Source organism: Mytilus trossulus, chromosome 6 (genome assembly GCF_036588685.1).
Source record: "Mytilus trossulus isolate FHL-02 chromosome 6, PNRI_Mtr1.1.1.hap1, whole genome shotgun sequence".
In the NCBI taxonomy this organism is placed as follows: domain Eukaryota; kingdom Metazoa; phylum Mollusca; class Bivalvia; order Mytilida; family Mytilidae; genus Mytilus; species Mytilus trossulus.
In genome coordinates, this window is record NC_086378.1 from 278,207 (window position 1) to 303,323 (window position 25,117).

General features: G+C 42.2%; 3 protein-coding genes across 3 annotated transcripts; 1 reads left to right on the forward strand and 2 right to left on the reverse strand.

The window, feature by feature from the left end:
• The first annotated feature begins 13,401 nt into the window (after positions 1–13,401).
• Positions 13,402–14,925, forward strand: LOC134722243 (trichohyalin-like). Its single transcript, XM_063585853.1, has one exon. It carries the CDS (start codon positions 13,402–13,404, stop codon positions 14,923–14,925), a length of 1,524 nt encoding a protein of 507 aa, XP_063441923.1.
• A 3,886-nt stretch (positions 14,926–18,811) lies between these two features.
• Positions 18,812–21,586, reverse strand: LOC134722245 (uncharacterized). The gene has a single exon (XM_063585854.1). The coding sequence runs from the start codon at positions 21,584–21,586 to the stop codon at positions 18,812–18,814; it is 2,775 nt and encodes a 924-aa protein (XP_063441924.1).
• Positions 21,587–21,659: 73 nt separating this feature from the next.
• LOC134722246 (uncharacterized) lies at positions 21,660–24,337 on the reverse strand. The gene is made up of 2 exons (XM_063585855.1): positions 21,791–24,337; positions 21,660–21,686 (listed from the first exon to the last, which is right to left on the reverse strand). Exons 1-2 carry the CDS (start codon positions 24,335–24,337, stop codon positions 21,660–21,662), a joined length of 2,574 nt encoding a protein of 857 aa, XP_063441925.1.
• Between the last annotated feature and the right edge of the window lie 780 nt (positions 24,338–25,117).

Consider the following 25,117-nt stretch of genomic DNA (forward strand, 5'->3'; position numbering starts at 1 on the left):
CTAACCTAACCCCTAACCCTAACCCTAACCCTAACCCTAACCCCTAACCCTAACCCTAACCCTAACCCTAACCCTAACCCTAACCCTAACCCTAACCCTAACCCTAACCCTAACCCTAACCCTAACCCTAACCCTAACCCTAACCCTAACCCTAACCCTAACCCTAACCCTAACCCTAACCCTAACCCTAACCCTAACCCTAACCCTAACCCTAACCCTAACCCTAACCCTAACCCTAACCCTAACCCTAACCCTAACCCTAACCCTAACCCTAACCCTAACCCTAACCCTAACCCTAACCCTAACCCTAACCCTAACCCTAACCCTAACCCTAACCCTAACCCTAACCCTAACCCTAACCCTAACCCTAACCCTAACCCTAACCCTAACCCTAACCCTAACCCTAACCCTAACCCTAACCCTAACCCTAACCCTAACCCTAACCCTAACCCTAACCCTAACCCTAACCCTAACCCTAACCCTAACCCTAACCCTAACCCTAACCCTAACCCTAACCCTAACCCTAACCCTAACCCTAACCCTAACCCTAACCCTAACCCTAACCCTAACCCTAACCCTAACCCTAACCCTAACCCTAACCCTAACCCTAACCCTAACCCTAACCCTAACCCTAACCCTAACCCTAACCCTAACCCTAACCCTAACCCTAACCCTAACCCTAACCCTAACCCTAACCCTAACCCTAACCCTAACCCTAACCCTAACCCTAACCCTAACCCTAACCCTAACCCTAACCCTAACCCTAACCCTAACCCTAACCCTAACCCTAACCCTAACCCTAACCCTAACCCTAACCCTAACCCTAACCCTAACCCTAACCCTAACCCTAACCCTAACCCTAACCCTAACCCTAACCCTAACCCTAACCCTAACCCTAACCCTAACCCTAACCCTAACCCTAACCCTAACCCTAACCCTAACCCTAACCCTAACCCTAACCCTAACCCTAACCCTAACCCTAACCCTAACCCTAACCCTAACCCTAACCCTAACCCTAACCCTAACCCTAACCCTAACCCTAACCCTAACCCTAACCCTAACCCTAACCCTAACCCTAACCCTAACCCTAACCCTAACCCTAACCCTAACCCTAACCCTAACCCTAACCCTAACCCTAACCCTAACCCTAACCCTAACCCTAACCCTAACCCTAACCCTAACCCTAACCCTAACCCTAACCCTAACCCTAACCCTAACCCTAACCCTAACCCTAACCCTAACCCTAACCCTAACCCTAACCCTAACCCTAACCCTAACCCTAACCCTAACCCTAACCCTAACCCTAACCCTAACCCTAACCCTAACCCTAACCCTAACCCTAACCCTAACCCTAACCCTAACCCTAACCCTAACCCTAACCCTAACCCTAACCCTAACCCTAACCCTAACCCTAACCCTAACCCTAACCCTAACCCTAACCCTAACCCTAACCCTAACCCTAACCCTAACCCTAACCCTAACCCTAACCCTAACCCTAACCCTAACCCTAACCCTAACCCTAACCCTAACCCTAACCCTAACCCTAACCCTAACCCTAACCCTAACCCTAACCCTAACCCTAACCCTAACCCTAACCCTAACCCTAACCCTAACCCTAACCCTAACCCTAACCCTAACCCTAACCCTAACCCTAACCCTAACCCTAACCCTAACCCTAACCCTAACCCTAACCCTAACCCTAACCCTAACCCTAACCCTAACCCTAACCCTAACCCTAACCCTAACCCTAACCCTAACCCTAACCCTAACCCTAACCCTAACCCTAACCCTAACCCTAACCCTAACCCTAACCCTAACCCTAACCCTAACCCTAACCCTAACCCTAACCCTAACCCTAACCCTAACCCTAACCCTAACCCTAACCCTAACCCTAACCCTAACCCTAACCCTAACCCTAACCCTAACCCTAACCCTAACCCTAACCCTAACCCTAACCCTAACCCTAACCCTAACCCTAACCCTAACCCTAACCCTAACCCTAACCCTAACCCTAACCCTAACCCTAACCCTAACCCTAACCCTAACCCTAACCCTAACCCTAACCCTAACCCTAACCCTAACCCTAACCCTAACCCTAACCCTAACCCTAACCCTAACCCTAACCCTAACCCTAACCCTAACCCTAACCCTAACCCTAACCCTAACCCTAACCCTAACCCTAACCCTAACCCTAACCCTAACCCTAACCCTAACCCTAACCCTAACCCTAACCCTAACCCTAACCCTAACCCTAACCCTAACCCTAACCCTAACCCTAACCCTAACCCTAACCCTAACCCTAACCCTAACCCTAACCCTAACCCTAACCCTAACCCTAACCCTAACCCTAACCCTAACCCTAACCCTAACCCTAACCCTAACCCTAACCCTAACCCTAACCCTAACCCTAACCCTAACCCTAACCCTAACCCTAACCCTAACCCTAACCCTAACCCTAACCCTAACCCTAACCCTAACCCTAACCCTAACCCTAACCCTAACCCTAACCCTAACCCTAACCCTAACCCTAACCCTAACCCTAACCCTAACCCTAACCCTAACCCTAACCCTAACCCTAACCCTAACCCTAACCCTAACCCTAACCCTAACCCTAACCCTAACCCTAACCCTAACCCTAACCCTAACCCTAACCCTAACCCTAACCCTAACCCTAACCCTAACCCTAACCCTAACCCTAACCCTAACCCTAACCCTAACCCTAACCCTAACCCTAACCCTAACCCTAACCCTAACCCTAACCCTAACCCTAACCCTAACCCTAACCCTAACCCTAACCCTAACCCTAACCCTAACCCTAACCCTAACCCTAACCCTAACCCTAACCCTAACCCTAACCCTAACCCTAACCCTAACCCTAACCCTAACCCTAACCCTAACCCTAACCCTAACCCTAACCCTAACCCTAACCCTAACCCTAACCCTAACCCTAACCCTAACCCTAACCCTAACCCTAACCCTAACCCTAACCCTAACCCTAACCCTAACCCTAACCCTAACCCTAACCCTAACCCTAACCCTAACCCTAACCCTAACCCTAACCCTAACCCTAACCCTAACCCTAACCCTAACCCTAACCCTAACCCTAACCCTAACCCTAACCCTAACCCTAACCCTAACCCTAACCCTAACCCTAACCCTAACCCTAACCCTAACCCTAACCCTAACCCTAACCCTAACCCTAACCCTAACCCTAACCCTAACCCTAACCCTAACCCTAACCCTAACCCTAACCCTAACCCTAACCCTAACCCTAACCCTAACCCTAACCCTAACCCTAACCCTAACCCTAACCCTAACCCTAACCCTAACCCTAACCCTAACCCTAACCCTAACCCTAACCCTAACCCTAACCCTAACCCTAACCCTAACCCTAACCCTAACCCTAACCCTAACCCTAACCCTAACCCTAACCCTAACCCTAACCCTAACCCTAACCCTAACCCTAACCCTAACCCTAACCCTAACCCTAACCCTAACCCTAACCCTAACCCTAACCCTAACCCTAACCCTAACCCTAACCCTAACCCTAACCCTAACCCTAACCCTAACCCTAACCCTAACCCTAACCCTAACCCTAACCCTAACCCTAACCCTAACCCTAACCCTAACCCTAACCCTAACCCTAACCCTAACCCTAACCCTAACCCTAACCCTAACCCTAACCCTAACCCTAACCCTAACCCTAACCCTAACCCTAACCCTAACCCTAACCCTAACCCTAACCCTAACCCTAACCCTAACCCTAACCCTAACCCTAACCCTAACCCTAACCCTAACCCTAACCCTAACCCTAACCCTAACCCTAACCCTAACCCTAACCCTAACCCTAACCCTAACCCTAACCCTAACCCTAACCCTAACCCTAACCCTAACCCTAACCCTAACCCTAACCCTAACCCTAACCCTAACCCTAACCCTAACCCTAACCCTAACCCTAACCCTAACCCTAACCCTAACCCTAACCCTAACCCTAACCCTAACCCTAACCCTAACCCTAACCCTAACCCTAACCCTAACCCTAACCCTAACCCTAACCCTAACCCTAACCCTAACCCTAACCCTAACCCTAACCCTAACCCTAACCCTAACCCTAACCCTAACCCTAACCCTAACCCTAACCCTAACCCTAACCCTAACCCTAACCCTAACCCTAACCCTAACCCTAACCCTAACCCTAACCCTAACCCTAACCCTAACCCTAACCCTAACCCTAACCCTAACCCTAACCCTAACCCTAACCCTAACCCTAACCCTAACCCTAACCCTAACCCTAACCCTAACCCTAACCCTAACCCTAACCCTAACCCTAACCCTAACCCTAACCCTAACCCTAACCCTAACCCTAACCCTAACCCTAACCCTAACCCTAACCCTAACCCTAACCCTAACCCTAACCCTAACCCTAACCCTAACCCTAACCCTAACCCTAACCCTAACCCTAACCCTAACCCTAACCCTAACCCTAACCCTAACCCTAACCCTAACCCTAACCCTAACCCTAACCCTAACCCTAACCCTAACCCTAACCCTAACCCTAACCCTAACCCTAACCCTAACCCTAACCCTAACCCTAACCCTAACCCTAACCCTAACCCTAACCCTAACCCTAACCCTAACCCTAACCCTAACCCTAACCCTAACCCTAACCCTAACCCTAACCCTAACCCTAACCCTAACCCTAACCCTAACCCTAACCCTAACCCTAACCCTAACCCTAACCCTAACCCTAACCCTAACCCTAACCCTAACCCTAACCCTAACCCTAACCCTAACCCTAACCCTAACCCTAACCCTAACCCTAACCCTAACCCTAACCCTAACCCTAACCCTAACCCTAACCCTAACCCTAACCCTAACCCTAACCCTAACCCTAACCCTAACCCTAACCCTAACCCTAACCCTAACCCTAACCCTAACCCTAACCCTAACCCTAACCCTAACCCTAACCCTAACCCTAACCCTAACCCTAACCCTAACCCTAACCCTAACCCTAACCCTAACCCTAACCCTAACCCTAACCCTAACCCTAACCCTAACCCTAACCCTAACCCTAACCCTAACCCTAACCCTAACCCTAACCCTAACCCTAACCCTAACCCTAACCCTAACCCTAACCCTAACCCTAACCCTAACCCTAACCCTAACCCTAACCCTAACCCTAACCCTAACCCTAACCCTAACCCTAACCCTAACCCTAACCCTAACCCTAACCCTAACCCTAACCCTAACCCTAACCCTAACCCTAACCCTAACCCTAACCCTAACCCTAACCCTAACCCTAACCCTAACCCTAACCCTAACCCTAACCCTAACCCTAACCCTAACCCTAACCCTAACCCTAACCCTAACCCTAACCCTAACCCTAACCCTAACCCTAACCCTAACCCTAACCCTAACCCTAACCCTAACCCTAACCCTAACCCTAACCCTAACCCTAACCCTAACCCTAACCCTAACCCTAACCCTAACCCTAACCCTAACCCTAACCCTAACCCTAACCCTAACCCTAACCCTAACCCTAACCCTAACCCTAACCCTAACCCTAACCCTAACCCTAACCCTAACCCTAACCCTAACCCTAACCCTAACCCTAACCCTAACCCTAACCCTAACCCTAACCCTAACCCTAACCCTAACCCTAACCCTAACCCTAACCCTAACCCTAACCCTAACCCTAACCCTAACCCTAACCCTAACCCTAACCCTAACCCTAACCCTAACCCTAACCCTAACCCTAACCCTAACCCTAACCCTAACCCTAACCCTAACCCTAACCCTAACCCTAACCCTAACCCTAACCCTAACCCTAACCCTAACCCTAACCCTAACCCTAACCCTAACCCTAACCCTAACCCTAACCCTAACCCTAACCCTAACCCTAACCCTAACCCTAACCCTAACCCTAACCCTAACCCTAACCCTAACCCTAACCCTAACCCTAACCCTAACCCTAACCCTAACCCTAACCCTAACCCTAACCCTAACCCTAACCCTAACCCTAACCCTAACCCTAACCCTAACCCTAACCCTAACCCTAACCCTAACCCTAACCCTAACCCTAACCCTAACCCTAACCCTAACCCTAACCCTAACCCTAACCCTAACCCTAACCCTAACCCTAACCCTAACCCTAACCCTAACCCTAACCCTAACCCTAACCCTAACCCTAACCCTAACCCTAACCCTAACCCTAACCCTAACCCTAACCCTAACCCTAACCCTAACCCTAACCCTAACCCTAACCCTAACCCTAACCCTAACCCTAACCCTAACCCTAACCCTAACCCTAACCCTAACCCTAACCCTAACCCTAACCCTAACCCTAACCCTAACCCTAACCCTAACCCTAACCCTAACCCTAACCCTAACCCTAACCCTAACCCTAACCCTAACCCTAACCCTAACCCTAACCCTAACCCTAACCCTAACCCTAACCCTAACCCTAACCCTAACCCTAACCCTAACCCTAACCCTAACCCTAACCCTAACCCTAACCCTAACCCTAACCCTAACCCTAACCCTAACCCTAACCCTAACCCTAACCCTAACCCTAACCCTAACCCTAACCCTAACCCTAACCCTAACCCTAACCCTAACCCTAACCCTAACCCTAACCCTAACCCTAACCCTAACCCTAACCCTAACCCTAACCCTAACCCTAACCCTAACCCTAACCCTAACCCTAACCCTAACCCTAACCCTAACCCTAACCCTAACCCTAACCCTAACCCTAACCCTAACCCTAACCCTAACCCTAACCCTAACCCTAACCCTAACCCTAACCCTAACCCTAACCCTAACCCTAACCCTAACCCTAACCCTAACCCTAACCCTAACCCTAACCCTAACCCTAACCCTAACCCTAACCCTAACCCTAACCCTAACCCTAACCCTAACCCTAACCCTAACCCTAACCCTAACCCTAACCCTAACCCTAACCCTAACCCTAACCCTAACCCTAACCCTAACCCTAACCCTAACCCTAACCCTAACCCTAACCCTAACCCTAACCCTAACCCTAACCCTAACCCTAACCCTAACCCTAACCCTAACCCTAACCCTAACCCTAACCCTAACCCTAACCCTAACCCTAACCCTAACCCTAACCCTAACCCTAACCCTAACCCTAACCCTAACCCTAACCCTAACCCTAACCCTAACCCTAACCCTAACCCTAACCCTAACCCTAACCCTAACCCTAACCCTAACCCTAACCCTAACCCTAACCCTAACCCTAACCCTAACCCTAACCCTAACCCTAACCCTAACCCTAACCCTAACCCTAACCCTAACCCTAACCCTAACCCTAACCCTAACCCTAACCCTAACCCTAACCCTAACCCTAACCCTAACCCTAACCCTAACCCTAACCCTAACCCTAACCCTAACCCTAACCCTAACCCTAACCCTAACCCTAACCCTAACCCTAACCCTAACCCTAACCCTAACCCTAACCCTAACCCTAACCCTAACCCTAACCCTAACCCTAACCCTAACCCTAACCCTAACCCTAACCCTAACCCTAACCCTAACCCTAACCCTAACCCTAACCCTAACCCTAACCCTAACCCTAACCCTAACCCTAACCCTAACCCTAACCCTAACCCTAACCCTAACCCTAACCCTAACCCTAACCCTAACCCTAACCCTAACCCTAACCCTAACCCTAACCCTAACCCTAACCCTAACCCTAACCCTAACCCTAACCCTAACCCTAACCCTAACCCTAACCCTAACCCTAACCCTAACCCTAACCCTAACCCTAACCCTAACCCTAACCCTAACCCTAACCCTAACCCTAACCCTAACCCTAACCCTAACCCTAACCCTAACCCTAACCCTAACCCTAACCCTAACCCTAACCCTAACCCTAACCCTAACCCTAACCCTAACCCTAACCCTAACCCTAACCCTAACCCTAACCCTAACCCTAACCCTAACCCTAACCCTAACCCTAACCCTAACCCTAACCCTAACCCTAACCCTAACCCTAACCCTAACCCTAACCCTAACCCTAACCCTAACCCTAACCCTAACCCTAACCCTAACCCTAACCCTAACCCTAACCCTAACCCTAACCCTAACCCTAACCCTAACCCTAACCCTAACCCTAACCCTAACCCTAACCCTAACCCTAACCCTAACCCTAACCCTAACCCTAACCCTAACCCTAACCCTAACCCTAACCCTAACCCTAACCCTAACCCTAACCCTAACCCTAACCCTAACCCTAACCCTAACCCTAACCCTAACCCTAACCCTAACCCTAACCCTAACCCTAACCCTAACCCTAACCCTAACCCTAACCCTAACCCTAACCCTAACCCTAACCCTAACCCTAACCCTAACCCTAACCCTAACCCTAACCCTAACCCTAACCCTAACCCTAACCCTAACCCTAACCCTAACCCTAACCCTAACCCTAACCCTAACCCTAACCCTAACCCTAACCCTAACCCTAACCCTAACCCTAACCCTAACCCTAACCCTAACCCTAACCCTAACCCTAACCCTAACCCTAACCCTAACCCTAACCCTAACCCTAACCCTAACCCTAACCCTAACCCTAACCCTAACCCTAACCCTAACCCTAACCCTAACCCTAACCCTAACCCTAACCCTAACCCTAACCCTAACCCTAACCCTAACCCTAACCCTAACCCTAACCCTAACCCTAACCCTAACCCTAACCCTAACCCTAACCCTAACCCTAACCCTAACCCTAACCCTAACCCTAACCCTAACCCTAACCCTAACCCTAACCCTAACCCTAACCCTAACCCTAACCCTAACCCTAACCCTAACCCTAACCCTAACCCTAACCCTAACCCTAACCCTAACCCTAACCCTAACCCTAACCCTAACCCTAACCCTAACCCTAACCCTAACCCTAACCCTAACCCTAACCCTAACCCTAACCCTAACCCTAACCCTAACCCTAACCCTAACCCTAACCCTAACCCTAACCCTAACCCTAACCCTAACCCTAACCCTAACCCTAACCCTAACCCTAACCCTAACCCTAACCCTAACCCTAACCCTAACCCTAACCCTAACCCTAACCCTAACCCTAACCCTAACCCTAACCCTAACCCTAACCCTAACCCTAACCCTAACCCTAACCCTAACCCTAACCCTAACCCTAACCCTAACCCTAACCCTAACCCTAACCCTAACCCTAACCCTAACCCTAACCCTAACCCTAACCCTAACCCTAACCCTAACCCTAACCCTAACCCTAACCCTAACCCTAACCCTAACCCTAACCCTAACCCTAACCCTAACCCTAACCCTAACCCTAACCCTAACCCTAACCCTAACCCTAACCCTAACCCTAACCCTAACCCTAACCCTAACCCTAACCCTAACCCTAACCCTAACCCTAACCCTAACCCTAACCCTAACCCTAACCCTAACCCTAACCCTAACCCTAACCCTAACCCTAACCCTAACCCTAACCCTAACCCTAACCCTAACCCTAACCCTAACCCTAACCCTAACCCTAACCCTAACCCTAACCCTAACCCTAACCCTAACCCTAACCCTAACCCTAACCCTAACCCTAACCCTAACCCTAACCCTAACCCTAACCCTAACCCTAACCCTAACCCTAACCCTAACCCTAACCCTAACCCTAACCCTAACCCTAACCCTAACCCTAACCCTAACCCTAACCCTAACCCTAACCCTAACCCTAACCCTAACCCTAACCCTAACCCTAACCCTAACCCTAACCCTAACCCTAACCCTAACCCTAACCCTAACCCTAACCCTAACCCTAACCCTAACCCTAACCCTAACCCTAACCCTAACCCTAACCCTAACCCTAACCCTAACCCTAACCCTAACCCTAACCCTAACCCTAACCCTAACCCTAACCCTAACCCTAACCCTAACCCTAACCCTAACCCTAACCCTAACCCTAACCCTAACCCTAACCCTAACCCTAACCCTAACCCTAACCCTAACCCTAACCCTAACCCTAACCCTAACCCTAACCCTAACCCTAACCCTAACCCTAACCCTAACCCTAACCCTAACCCTAACCCTAACCCTAACCCTAACCCTAACCCTAACCCTAACCCTAACCCTAACCCTAACCCTAACCCTAACCCTAACCCTAACCCTAACCCTAACCCTAACCCTAACCCTAACCCTAACCCTAACCCTAACCCTAACCCTAACCCTAACCCTAACCCTAACCCTAACCCTAACCCCAAACCCTAACCCTAACCCTAACCCTAACCCTAACCCTAACCCTAACCCTAACCCTAACCCTAACCCTAACCCTAACCCTAACCCTAACCCTAACCCTAACCCTAACCCTTAACCCTAACCATAACCCTAACCCTAACCCTAACCATAACCCCCAGTTTTTGGCCAATAATTGTAGGTTGGTTTGGAGGTCTCGCTGTAGGAATGTGTGGTCATGTTGAGTATGTATGTTCCTGAACAGGAGGCAGTTATCTGCGAAAAGTCTGACAGATGATTGTACTGAACCTAGAAGGTCGTAAATGTGGCAGAGGAAGATAAGGGGTCCTAGTACTGTACTTTGTGGTACACCGAAGTCAACTGAAGCTTCTTCTGATTCCTCCCCGTCTACGATAGCTTTCATTTTCCTTTGGGTTAGGAACATCTCCAACCATTTGTTTAGTGGTCCTCTTATACCGTATTTATTCATTTTGTGCAGCAGTTTGTTGTGTGGTACGGTGTCAAATGCTTTGGAGAAGTCCAGGATAGCGACATCAATTTGTTTTCTGCGTCAAAGGCTTTCATGAAGTCATGTAGTGTGACTAGCAGTTGGGTTTCACAGGAATAGCCTGACCTGAAGCCATGGTTTAGTGATGTAAGTACTCTGTGCTTCTCTAGATGTTTAAGTTTATGTCTACAGATAATATGTTCCAGTAGCTTGCATGGTACAGATGTTAAGGATACTGGTCTGTAGTTTTCTGGTGCATTTTTATCTCCCTTTTTTGAACACACTTGATACATTTGCGTTTATCCAGTCTCAAGGTAGTGTACTAGTGTTGATGGATTTTTGAAATACTAGTATCCTTGTAAGTCTAGGTGCTAGTTGTTTTGAGCATTCTTTCAATATACGGTTTGGTTTGCCGTCTAGTCCTGATGCCTTGGATGTATTCATTTTTTTTCAGCAGCTTTTCGACTCCATCTGGTCTTATGTATTATATTGTTGGCAGAGTTTTGTCTTTATCTCTTGTGAATACTGAACTGACTTGATTAATCAGTAATTCTACTTTCCCTTTGCTGTCAGTGATTTAGGTGTCCATTGCTTTTAAGGGAAGCTATTCCTATGTTGTCCTGTTTTCTTGATTTTACATATTTCCAGAAGGGTTTTGAGTTAGGGTTAGTTTATATATTTCAAGGGATGTACTTATAATTAAGCATTGAATGCTTCTTTTTGTAACTACATAGGGGTTTATAAGCGTTGATCGAAGTACATTTTGTATGAAGCACGGAAGCGCGCAACGAAGTTGCGGAGGGTATAATGTTTTAGACCCGTCCGTCCGTCTATCTGTGCATCCGGCCGGTCATCCGTCCGTCATTCCTGTTTCTTGTCATCCCAACTCTTCTGAAACCATACACCATAATTTCAGTGAATAGTTATAGATAATAAGGACATACTATACAAAAGTGCATAAAATCGACCGGAAATTACGATTCAATTTATTTTCTAGGAGTTACACCACTTTGAACTTATTTGTTTCAATATACTACTACAACAGTTTGTCATCGCAACTCATCTGAATATACACAACGTAATTAAAGATAATACGGACATACTATACGTGGATTTGCATATCGACAGGAAATAACGATTCAATTTTTTTTCTGGGAGTAAAGCCCCTTTGAACTTATTTGCCTCATTATACTGATACAACAGTTTGTCATCACAACTCCTCTGAAACCAAACAACATAATTTCATGAAACTTTGTAAATAATACGGACATACTAGCAAGATGTAGTCGATTGACATTGTAGTAGCCTGAACTTTTAAAAACTTTCCAATTGTAATGTGCAGTAAGTCAACCAAACAGTTCAACAATAAGTTCAAACTGTAATGAGGTAAAAAGCTGAAACAAAATAAACAATAATTACACATATACAAAACGAAAAGAATGAATTATATAGAAATAACGCAAATTTGAACAAAATTAAGGTTTTTAAACATGTGTTCCATAAATTTTCTCCTGAATATGGAATATTTTTTCAATTTCTTTTCCAGAAAAAAACCGGGTGTATAACGGAATTCTAGTTGTTTCAATGTTATTGTATGCACTTTTTTATGTTTAAATCATTTAATTTTGGATGTAACGCGTCTTCTGGTTGGCTGACGTTATTTTGTTATGAGCCCATAGACATAATTTAGTCATGTGACCGTGACGTCATTAACGTTTTTTCATGGTTTTCTACGGTTTAAAATGGAATTTAGAATTAAATTATAAGAAATAACTGTAATAGGTTTTCTGTCTATTCGAAATAACATAAAAAATGAGGTGCACACTGTTAAATAACCCGCTACGCGTGCACCAACTTTTTTATGTTATTTCTTCATACACAGAAAAAATATTACAGTCATTCCTTAAATAATGTTATTTCTGTTGTTTCCACTTATCATATAGTTATCATGTGGTAGGATCCTTATTCATGTTTTAGATTAGTTGTTTACGCTTTCAATGGATAATACATGTTACACAATGTTATTCTAAAAATATAAACGGTTCGATAAAATGATCATATATACAACTTACACTGTGCTGTGTCCAAGAAAACCTTTAAAGCTCGTTGATACTTGTGACGTTTTCAAAGTAAATACTATTAAAAGGAGATAAGTTCAACAATACCTTTGGAAAGCCAATTTCACAAAAAAAAAAAAACTGACGGCAGACTCATCGCCTGATACCTAACAGATATCACACAATTAAAATCAATATTCATAACGTAAACTATATTAACTGTTCAAAGCGAATGTAGCAATATATATAGCGCTGCGGTAAATGGCTACAAATGTGCGGTGAATGGTAACTTAGTAGCTAAATACCGCCATTATGTCGCCAATTACTGCTTATATCGTAGTCATTTACCGCAGTGATAATTGGATACGCATTAACGTCAATTGGCTACATAATAGCGGTAATTGGCTACATAATGGCAGTATTTGGCAACAAGTAACCATTCACCGCAAATTTGTAGTCATTTACCGCAGCGGTAATTGGATACGTAATAGCGGTAAAAGGCTACATTTGAGCGCCAATTTGCTACTTAATGACGGTAATTGGCTTCTTTTATGCAGTAATTGGCTACTTTGAAAAGATAAGTGACTAATGCTCAATTTAATTTTTTGTTCAATTTGTTTTCAGATGTCTGATGATAGTAGTGATGATGGGACGGTGCCACCAACACCACCAAAAACAACAAATAGGTTGAATGTTGTGTTATTCAGGAGAAGACAAATAGAAGAACATGAGGAATTCCCCAGTTCATCCAACAGTTGTAATGAGAAATCACATGCGTTAATCATGAAGAATAGAAAACTAGAGAGAGACAGTAGAGAAGTAAAAAGAAAGCACAGAGACCAAATATATGTCAGTGACTCAAGTAGCAACAACGATAAAAGTTCTATTGAACCAAAGAGAAAGAATAGAAAAAGTGTTAAAGAAGAGATCACTGAGAGGATCCTTAATCATAGAAAGTCTGTAGCACCAGAAAGAGAGAGCAGAGCAGTGAAAAGAAAACACAGAGACCAAATATATGTCAGTGACTCAAGTAGCAACAACGATAAAAGTTCTATAGAACCAAAGAGAAAGACTAGAAAAAGTGTTAAAGAAGAGATCACTGTAAGGATCCTTAATCATAGAAAGTCTGTAGCACCAGAAAGAGAGAGCAGAGCAGTGAAAAGAAAACACAGAGACCAAATATATGTCAGTGACTCAAGTAGCAACAACGATAAAAGTTCTATGGAACCAAAGAGAAAAACTAGAAAAAGTGTTAAAGAAGAGATAACTGAGAGGATCCTTAATCATAGAAAGTCTGTAGCACCAGAAAGAGAGAGCAGAGCAGTGAAAAGAAAACACAGAGACCAAATATATGTCAGTGACTCAAGTAGCAACAACGATAAAAGTTCTATGGAACCAAAGAGAAAGAATAGAAAAAGTGTTAAAGAAGAGATCACTGAGAGGATCCTTAATCATAGAAAGTCTGTAGTACCAGAAAGAGAGAGCAGAGCAGTGAAAAGAAAACACAGAGACCAAATTTATGTCAGTGACTCAAGTAGCAACAACGATAAAAGTTCTATGGAACCAAAGAGAAAGAATAGAAAAAGTGTTAAAGAAGAGATCACTGAGAGGATCCTTAATCATAGAAAGTCTGTAGCACCAGAAAGAGAGAGCAGAGCAGTGAAAAGAAAACACAGAGACCAAATATATGTCAGTGACTCAAGTAGCAACAACGATAAAAGTTCCATGGAACCAAAGAGAAAGACTAAAAAAAGTGTTAAAGAAGAGATCACTGAGAGGATCCTTAATCATAGAAAGTCTGTAGCACCAGAAAGAGAGAGCAGAGCAGTGAAAAGAAAACACAGAGACCGAATATATGTCAGAAAATCAAGTAGAAAGAACGATGAAGGTTCTATTGAATCAAAAAGAAAAACTAGAAAAAGTGTTAAAGAAGAGAAATTTGAGAGGACCTTTAATGATAGAAAGAATAAGAAAACAGTGAGGAAAAGTATGACTTGCGAAGAATGTGGAGTTACAACCAAAAACATTTGGAGACATATGATAAACTCACACGAGACGAACTACACGAAACGGGAAGACGATGTGGCAACATCGGGAGGATATGTTACATATATCTGTCCGGCACCAAAAAAAGTGGCCCCTACATGAAAATGTGGGAAGGTAGAAAAACGACTGACAGATCATTTGGCAAGATCGCATAAGATAAAGAGGGGTTCAAAGAGAATAAAGAATTTGCTAGTTCGCGCAGATGCTGTTAAAAGGAAACTGTTGTTGAACCAGAGGAGACGAGTGTGATTTCCGACAGTGAGGAAGAAATAGTGATGCAGCCTGTAATAAAAAAAGAAGTCAACTACGAGAGCAATGAGACTCAAGCCATTAAGATGCCTGAATTATTTTACAGAAATAACGCAATTCGTGATTTCTGTCAATATCTAACAGAAGCAGGTAGATCAGTAAGGCCGATGCAGCACAATGCGGGGCACAGGCATTCTTCGTCTGGAGACGAATGGATCCAGAAAAAAAACTTTTCATGGACGAAGATGCTTTGGACAGATTTTTCCAAACAGCAACAATCAGTGGGTCAAGAATGATTAAGTTTTTATTGTCTGATGTGCAATTTATCCAGTTCCTTATCAAGAAAGAATATACATGTCCTGAATTATAATATTATATAAGCCAAGCTAATGATTGACAAGATTGCAAGATCAATCATATGCGCTAGAGAGACACTATCAGAAGAAGAAGAGCACTCGGCTTATAAGCCAGAACATTCGGACATTCACACTGCTGATTCAGACAGTGAGCATGTGGACCAACGAAATGAACCAAAACAGTCAGACATTCAGGCTGTTGGACATTCATATTGTGATCCTGCCGAACAACAACAATGTAGTTCACCAGTATTGTACGAAGAAACTCCTATCAACACTGAAAACTCAGGAGAAGACAGAAATGCAGAGGACGAAAGTGATGCTAATTCGGACAGTTTTTCCTAACAGGAGATTGTTATTCCATAACAAATTAAGACTTGGCTGATGGGGTTTCCGTATCTTGCCTGCGACACAACCTCCTCACAACACGTGAGGCAGGCAATGGTTATCTTCAAAAAAAATATCCCCAAGGATGTCCGTAGAGACATTACTTGATAGATCGGCCATAAATGAATGGATAAATGATCATCTTGACACAATGGCTCCGGGGTCCTTGTTATCGAGCTTAGGTTCTCTTACAAGAGCATTGGAGTTTCTGATGGACACTAAAGTCTTCAGAAAAGAGGATATGAAGTGCGCAAGAAGAATGATAGAACACATTAAAGTCCTGAGAAAGTCCACGAAGCAGAGAGTTACACAAAGACGAACAGTTATTCAGACGGAAAAAAATCGTAAGTAAAATTTCATTTCATTTATGATCAGTGTGAACCCATATAAATGATTGTTAACAAACGTACACATACATGTATACACACATATATGTGTACAGACATACATATATACACACATATATATTTGTACACACATACATATATACACACACATATACATACATGTGCACACACATGCATGTCTACACACATACATATGTACAGACATACATGTGTAAAGACATACATGTGTACACACATACATATGTACACATATACATATATACACACATACATATGTACACGTACACATATATACACACATAATGCATGTGTACACACAAACATAAACACACACAGACATACATACGTACATGTGTACATACCTATATGTGTACACACATACATGTGTTCACGTATACATTTATACAGACATAATGCATCTGTACACACAAACATGTATATACACATACATTTATACAGACATAATGCATCTGTACACACAAACATGTATATACACATACATATATACACACATACATGTGAACACACATACATGTGTTCACACATACATGTGTTCATACATCAACCATATTTGTATAACCTAGACAAACATTCGTACACACACACACACAAATATATATAACTCTAACCATGTGTACACATCTTTATACACGCACGTTTAGGGTTAGGGTTAGGGTTAGGGTTAGGGTTAGGGTTAGGGTTAGGGTTCGGGTTCGGGTTCGGGTTAGGGTTAGGGTTAGGGTTAGGGTTAGGGTTAGGGTTAGGGTTAGGGTTTAGGGTTAGGGTTAAGGTTTAGGGTAAGGGTTAGGGTTAGGGTTAGGGTTGGGTTAGGGTTAGGGTTAGGGTTAGGGGTTAGGGTTAGGGTAGGGGTTAGGGTTAGGGTTAGGGTTAGGGGTTAGGGTTAGGGTTTAGGGTTAGGGTTAGGGTTAAGGGTTAGGGTTAGGGTAGTGTACTTTGGCGAGGGTTAGTGAGGTGCCTTTTCTCTTCTGCGCATGTCTGCCCTTTTTTGTGACTGCGCATGCGTCAGAAATTTCAAAAAGAGTATGAAAAGTGCCTTTGACTTCAATCTTCAAACAGATGTAGAATGGATTTGAATAGAGATATTTTTATAAAGTTAACTGTTCCTAAAAGATAGAGAAGCAATCTAGAGAATGAAAACGTATTGGTATCACTGAAATGTACGGCCGCACTTTCCGACCTCACTGAAGAAACGTTTGTGGGAGAGTAAAGCCTAACCCCGAGTTAACCCAAACTCCTAAACTACAACAGATAAAGACTTGCGGTCTTCACTACAAGCTTAATTGTCAAAAAGTACTGGCCCTACGGGCCCGATTTTTTAACGGCAAGCCGATCAAGGCATAGGATCATGTTGAAATATTGAAAAGATCGACTTTGAAAAGTACCAAAAACCATAACCCGACACCCCATCCCTCCAAAATTGTGATTTTTGAGAAGTTTGTGAAAAAACTTAATACGAAAATCCAATCGGTTACCCTCCTAGACTTACCCTTTCCGAGATGGAGTAAGGCCTCCAAAACAACAATTTTAACACATTTGGGATTTAGATGAAACCAACACGTGCAATTGGATTTTTTAAGGTCTGTTTGAGTTTATTTTATAGATTAAAAATATAATGTTTCTCATTGTTTTTAACCGTATAAGAATGATTTAATATGGATCGAATCAGTAATCAAATAATTTACCGTAGTTTCACTTTCATTGTTGACATTCTTTTTCTTTACATTACCAGTACACGTACAATGCATGCGTTGTCAATATCTAGCAAGGGGTTAAATTGAAGTTCACATGAATACGAATTTTGTTGCGGAGACGATTTGAAATGTGCAGTGGAATAAATTGTTTCATATAAAGTTCGACGATTTGGGATTTGGGAGTTCGACGATAACGTTATACCAATAGCATTATTATATCCATATCATATAACTAACGAATGTTTGCTAATAACTACGTTTTAATCCAATATTTACAATATATACAATCATTTTCGTAATACAATTTCACAACATTGTTTTCGATGTTAACTTATCGCATGATAAAGACGATCTGTTTACGTCTGACCAGTAGACATAAAATTTCACACTAACTTAACCTGATTCCCAGAGATGATCAAAACAAAGTAATTAAATTAAATAGCCACAGCTGCACGTGCAGACGATTTGTACTTGAACTCTAAATGACTAGACTGACCTACTGAAGGTGTCATAAAATTTAGGAATACCGTTAAGATTAACCATTAACTTTCTACACAGTAATAAATTCTTTGGAAAATACTGTTATCTTTAACTAATCTTAGCAGACGAAAATGTAGCTTTATTTCAACATAATTATATAGAAAATTAACGCTAAAAATAAACTTGCAAAAATTAAAAGTGCAATTAATAAAAAAACCGATTTCTACTCTATTAAATATCCTAACTAAAAAACAATCATACTAATAAAAACTAAACAAAACTATTGTCTTCAATCCATTCTCCCCCTCTTGATTGCTCTAAGCCAATCAAACAAAACAAATAATTAAACGATATAAAACTGTCTTTGATCTAAGTTCAAAATTGTCAAAATCTAAAAATATTTCAAAATATTTAACTGTCTAAAATGAAATGAAAATATATGTCCACATTACTTCAATTATTTATCACTGTCATTTTCGGTGGTTTCGATGTCTAACGGACAAAGTTTTGTAATTGGTCTCATTAATACAGTTTGTCCAAGTGAAACTTTTGCAACGCGAACATGCCCATCTTTGCCAGGGAAAACTTCGATTATTCTGCCAAGCGGCCAATGTCCTCTCTGAACGTTCGGATTCATCACCAGTACAATATCATCGGTTTTTATGTCCCTTTTCGTTTTAGTCCACTTGTCGCGTTTGTTAAGTCCTGGCAACCATTCTCTAATCCAACGTTTCCAAAAATGTCTAATTAATTCCTGAATTCTTCTCCATCGTTTTCTCGGGTTAAAATCAGTAATATCAACGGTTTCTGGAGCGAAATGGCCACCTAATTGTCCGTGCAAGAAGTGATTCGGTGTTAAAGGTGTATCATCTTTCGGATCAGCAGACTGGTACGTAAGCGGTCTCGAATTTATCAGTGCTTCAGCTCCGGTAAATGCTGTTAACAGCTCCTCATCATTAATATCTGCATTTCCTAATATTGCATAAATAGCCCTTTTTGCCGATTTTATCATTGTCTCGTGAATACCACCAAAATGCGGAGCTAACGGTGGGTTGAAATGCCACTTAATTCCTTGGTTACTAATTGAATTATGTATTTTATCCTTGTCTAAAAGCGCAACTAGTTCTTTCAGTTCTCTATTTGCTCCAACAAAATTAGTTCCATTGTCTGAAATTATCTCTTTCGGAAGACCTCGCCTGTTCACCATCCGATAAAATGCGTTAAGAAATGAGTCCGTATCTAATCCAAATGCTACTTCCAAATGCACTGCGCGTGACGCTAAACATGTAAATAGACATAAGTATCTTTTCTGACGGCGCTTTCCTCTGCCCTGAACTGTTATGAACGGTCCACCAAAATCAACTGCTGTACGAGCGAAAGCATGCAAAGGTGTTTTGAAACGAATTTCCGGTAATGGAGCCATCACTTGCTCGGCAACTTTAGCTTTCTTCTTACGACACGTATAACACTCATGTTCATATTCTCTTATTTCTTCTCTCCCTGAAATAATCCAAAATCGTGACGATAATGCTGAAAATGTTTGATTTGTCCCACTAACATGTTTTCCAAGTTCGTGATAGCGTTTCACAATAAGCTTCGTGACCCAATTCTTTCGTGGTAATATAATTGGATATCTTGCATCGAATGATAGAAAATCGGCGAACTCTAAACGTCCATCGCATCTTATTAACCCATTTTCATCAATTCGCGGTTGTAATCCTAATAATTTGCTTGTTTTCGGTAAATCTTTACTTTTCATAAGAGCGTTGTATTCGTCTGGAAATGCCTCTCTTTGTGCATTTTTTATTGTTTCCAATTCGGCATCTGCATACTCGACGGTAGATAAACTTCCTTGACGACGTTGTTTTTGCTTTAGTCTGCAATTGTCAATAAATCTGTGCACATACGCTTGTACACGAACTAGTCTTACAAAACTCGAATAACGTGCGGGATCTAGACGCCAATCTGAATCACTAGTATGAATACTTTTCAGTGTAGTACAATTAGTTAAGTTATCGCTTGTTTTCTTTTGACATATAAGTTCGGTATCACGTATGTTTTCTATCTGAATATTAGTGTCCGGCCATTGCGGTTCTTCATCTTGTAGGAATTCCGGTCCATTCCACCAAATTACGTCCGACTGTAACTGTTTTACGGTTCTTCCTCTCGATACTAAATCTGCCGGATTAACTTTTGTTGGCACATGTCGCCATTGATTAGGATGCGATGACGTATGAATTTCTCCAATTCTATTAGCTACAAATGGCTTATATTCTCTACTTCTGCCTCTAATCCAATGCAAAACGTTCATACTGTCTGACCAGAATGTCATATTATCCTCTAGCACTTCTAATGCGTTTTTAACCGAAAGTGCTAATCTTAATCCTAAAACTGCGGCCATTAACTCAAGTCTTGGAATGCTGACTGATGTTAAAGGAGCAACTCTCGATTTCGCTGCTATTAATCTAGTAGATATCATTCCACTCGTATGCTCGTTTCTAGCATATATTACTGAGCCATAAGCCTCTTGAGAAGCGTCACTAAATGTGTGTAAACTCGTCGAAACAATGTCTTCGTTTAACTGCAAACATCTCGGTATTTCAATACAACATAGTTCATCAAGTTCTCGGAACCACTCTCTAGATTTTTCAACCAGTTCTTCGTCTAACTGGTCGTCCCAGTCTAGTCCTGCTGTCCACATCTCTTGTAGTAGCAGTTTTCCTCTTATTGTGTACGGCGCAATAAATCCCAACGGATCGAATAACGTAGCAACTTTGCTTAGAATGTTTCGTTTAGTAAATTTAAAATCCTCTGCCGGTGGGTTAGCTTTAAACGTGAATATGTCATTGTCTGCCTGCCATATAACTCCTAGTGTTTTCACTGACGGTAAATATCCCTCATCGAGATCGACTTGTGACGCGCGATCTTCTTCTGGAATGCATTGTAAAACTGCCTTTGAATTCGATAGCCATTTCCGTGCATACATCCCTGCCTTTGCCCATAACTGAGATAGCTGATTATAAAGTTCGATGCCTTGTTCATCGTTGATTACGGAGTCCATACTGTCGTCCATGTATGTAGATTTTAGAACTGTTTCGGCGGCTCGTGGATATGAATCTTTTGTCATTTCGGCATGTTTTCTAGAAACAAACTGAGCTTGAAATGGAGACGAATTTACTCCAAAAACAACACTATTGAATTCATATTCCTCTGGTACTTGTTCAGTGTTCATTGCGCGCCATAAAAATCTGTGATACGGCCTGTCGTCTGCTGCAATTTTAATTCTCAAATACATTTCAGCGATGTCACAAACAAGTGCAACGGGGTACTTTCTGAAGCGTAATAGTACATCAAATAAATCTTGCTGTAACTTTGGACCTTGATGAATAGTGTCATTTAGCGAAATCCCCTGAAATTTTGCGGACGCATCAAATACAATCCTAGTTTTAGTTGTTTCCTTGTCCGGTCTAATCACTGGAAAATGTGGCAAATACCATTTTCCTGCAACAGTCTCCTTTGTCGACACTTTGCGAACATATCCTTTCTCAATATATTTCTCTATTGTTTGTGTATAAACTTTAGCAATACTCGGGTCTTTGTTTAATCTTTTTTCTGTATTTGCTAATCTACTTAATGCCATATTATAATTGTTCGGTAATGAAGGTGTGTCGTCTTTCCACGGTACTTTAACTTCGTAGTGTCCATCCTTAAATTCCAACGATTGCTCTACCTTTGACAACGCTTTTTTCTCATCACTGCTTAGAAATACGTTTTCGCTTGGTGTTTTGACATTTTCGATTTCCCAAAATTTCCTAACAATGTTATCTAAATTATTTCGATTCTCTTGTCCACGAGCAAAATAAGTTCGGTTAAATAATGTCTGATCCTGTCCGCTATTCGGATCTCCGATGCACGTCCAACCTAACGGTGTTAGTCTAGCAATTGGCTCTCCAGGCTTACCACGTATATCTCTATAAGAATAATGTAGATCCGGATAGTCCAGTCCGATCAACATATCAACGGTAGGTCTCTTTCCTAGATTCGGAAATTTAATCCCTGCAAGATGGTCCCATTTCCGAGCGTGTTGTTTCCAGTCAACTGGCTGTAAACTTCCGGTTACACGGTTTGTAGTGAATGCGACTACTTTGGCGTCTGTCTGACCATTGTGACTTTGAAGTCTTACCTCGACTGGCATAGTTTCAAATGTTTCAACATTGTCATTTAACACATTAACTGTCACTTTCTGAATTTGTCCTTGAAGTCCCAATTCGGCGGCAACATCAGCGTTGATATATGTTTTCGTACTTGCGTCATCCAGTAATGCATTAACACTAACGGTACGGTTTCCATTTTTCAATATTACAGGTACTGTTCTAAGCGTAACGAAGTTTGATTTTCTGTCTCGGCCAATCATTGTTCGATCCCGACTCTCCCTCTCAGTGACAGCGTCTGTATTTTCCTTCTTTTCAGCAGCATAGTTCTGTTTTGTTTTCGATTCGGTTCTCACTGGAACTTTTGGCTCACTGAACGATTGTTTATCTCTATGTAAAAGTCTGTTGTGCACTTCTTTGCATCCATCCAAGTTACATGCTCTACTTCTCGGACACTGTCTGCCTACGTGATCATGTCCTAAGCAACGATAACACAACTGTAAACGTTTCGCGGTATCCCATCTCTTGTTAACGGTTAATTTCCGAAATTCATCACACTTCCAGACTCCATGATTACCGTTACAATACTTGCACATCCTATTTCCGGAATAGCTTTCATTTTGCGATTCTCCAAAAAATGTTCTAAATCCATCCCTACGATTTCCTTTATAATTCCGCTGTGAATTGCTACTAGTGTTTGCACTTAATCCATGTATTGTTTCTGATGCTATAGTTTGAAACTCTGCTTCCTGTAAAATCCACTCACGTAGACATTCGACTGACTCTGTTTTTCCGCTTTCGAATATCCAACGATGATACCTCGACAACACAGATTCTGTCATCTTTCGCTGCAAATTGTTGTACAAAGAACCATTCTTTAGCTCCTCGAAACGACCTGCTTCTTTCAAGTTGACAACTGCTATATCCAGTAAATCTGCAAAATGTTCTATGTCTTTAGCGATACCTTCTCTCATAGGTTTAAAGTTTTCAAGTTCTTCTATATACAGGGTTATCTGTCTTCGTTGTCCTCCATACTTTCTTTCTAAGCGCTCCTTTGCGGCATCATACGCAACTGCTGAATGTCCTAAATTTTCGATAACTTGTAACGCTTCACCTTCCACATATTGTCTTAGTTGTAATAATTTATATTCCTTTGTCGCCGGTGCTTGATCGATACATGCTAGAAATGCAGCTTTCCAGCTCTGGTAGTTTCTTTTATTTCCATTAAATATCGGTATTGAAACTCTTTTTAATTGTTTCCACATGTCGCTTCCTAATTCAGACTTCAACTGCTTGTTTTTATTTTCTTCTTTCGTAGTTTGTTCGAATTCTGGTTTAACTTCCTTTTCTTCAGTAACATGTTTACTTTCCACTTTATTTACGGAATTCACATTATCTCGTTTTGAGATTCTAGATACACTGGATCCAACGCTTGACGCAACTTTGCTCTCGATCAAATAGTCACGACACTCATTTTCTGCTTCTGTGAATTCTTCTTCGATTTTTTCCATTTCTTTTGTTGTTTTCATCACATTTTGAATGTCATTTCTATGCTTGTATTTATCGTATAAATTCCCCATAATATCCATCGCTTTTTCTTCTGCATTTATAAGTTTCTCTTGAATTACTTTTATTTCTTCACGATCCGGAAAATCTTCTTCAAGAATTTGCAATAATGAATGTCTAGTTTTTGTGAATGCCGATTTCGCTTTCGCTTTTTCCTTCTTCAGATCTTCTAATTGTAAACTTTCGTCCGGTTTAGCAATTACAGTTTCGTCCATGTTGTCTCCCTCGCTTGCCGCTGCTTCGATTTCCAAATCCCAATTACTCATTTTCTCACAATACGATTACGATTAAAGTTCCTTGAACCACGCTCTGCTACCAAAATGTTGCGGAGACGATTTGAAATGTGCAGTGGAATAAATTGTTTCATATAAAGTTCGACGATTTGGGATTTGGGAGTTCGACGATAACGTTATACCAATAGCATTATTATATCCATATCATATAACTAACGAATGTTTGCTAATAACTACGTTTTAATCCAATATTTACAATATATACAATCATTTTCGTAATACAATTTCACAACATTGTTTTCGATGTTAACTTATCGCATGATAAAGACGATCTGTTTACGTCTGACCAGTAGACATAAAATTTCACACTAACTTAACCTGATTCCCAGAGATGATCAAAACAAAGTAATTAAATTAAATAGCCACAGCTGCACGTGCAGACGATTTGTACTTGAACTCTAAATGACTAGACTGACCTACTGAAGGTGTCATAAAATTTAGGAATACCGTTAAGATTAACCATTAACTTTCTACACAGTAATAAATTCTTTGGAAAATACTGTTATCTTTAACTAATCTTAGCAGACGAAAATGTAGCTTTATTTCAACATAATTATATAGAAAATTAACGCTAAAAATAAACTTGCAAAAATTAAAAGTGCAATTAATAAAAAAACCGATTTCTACTCTATTAAATATCCTAACTAAAAAACAATCATACTAATAAAAACTAAACAAAACTATTGTCTTCAATCCAAATTTATTGAGGTCGACTTATTCACTTGCAAGTGAATGAGTAATTTTCAATGTTTC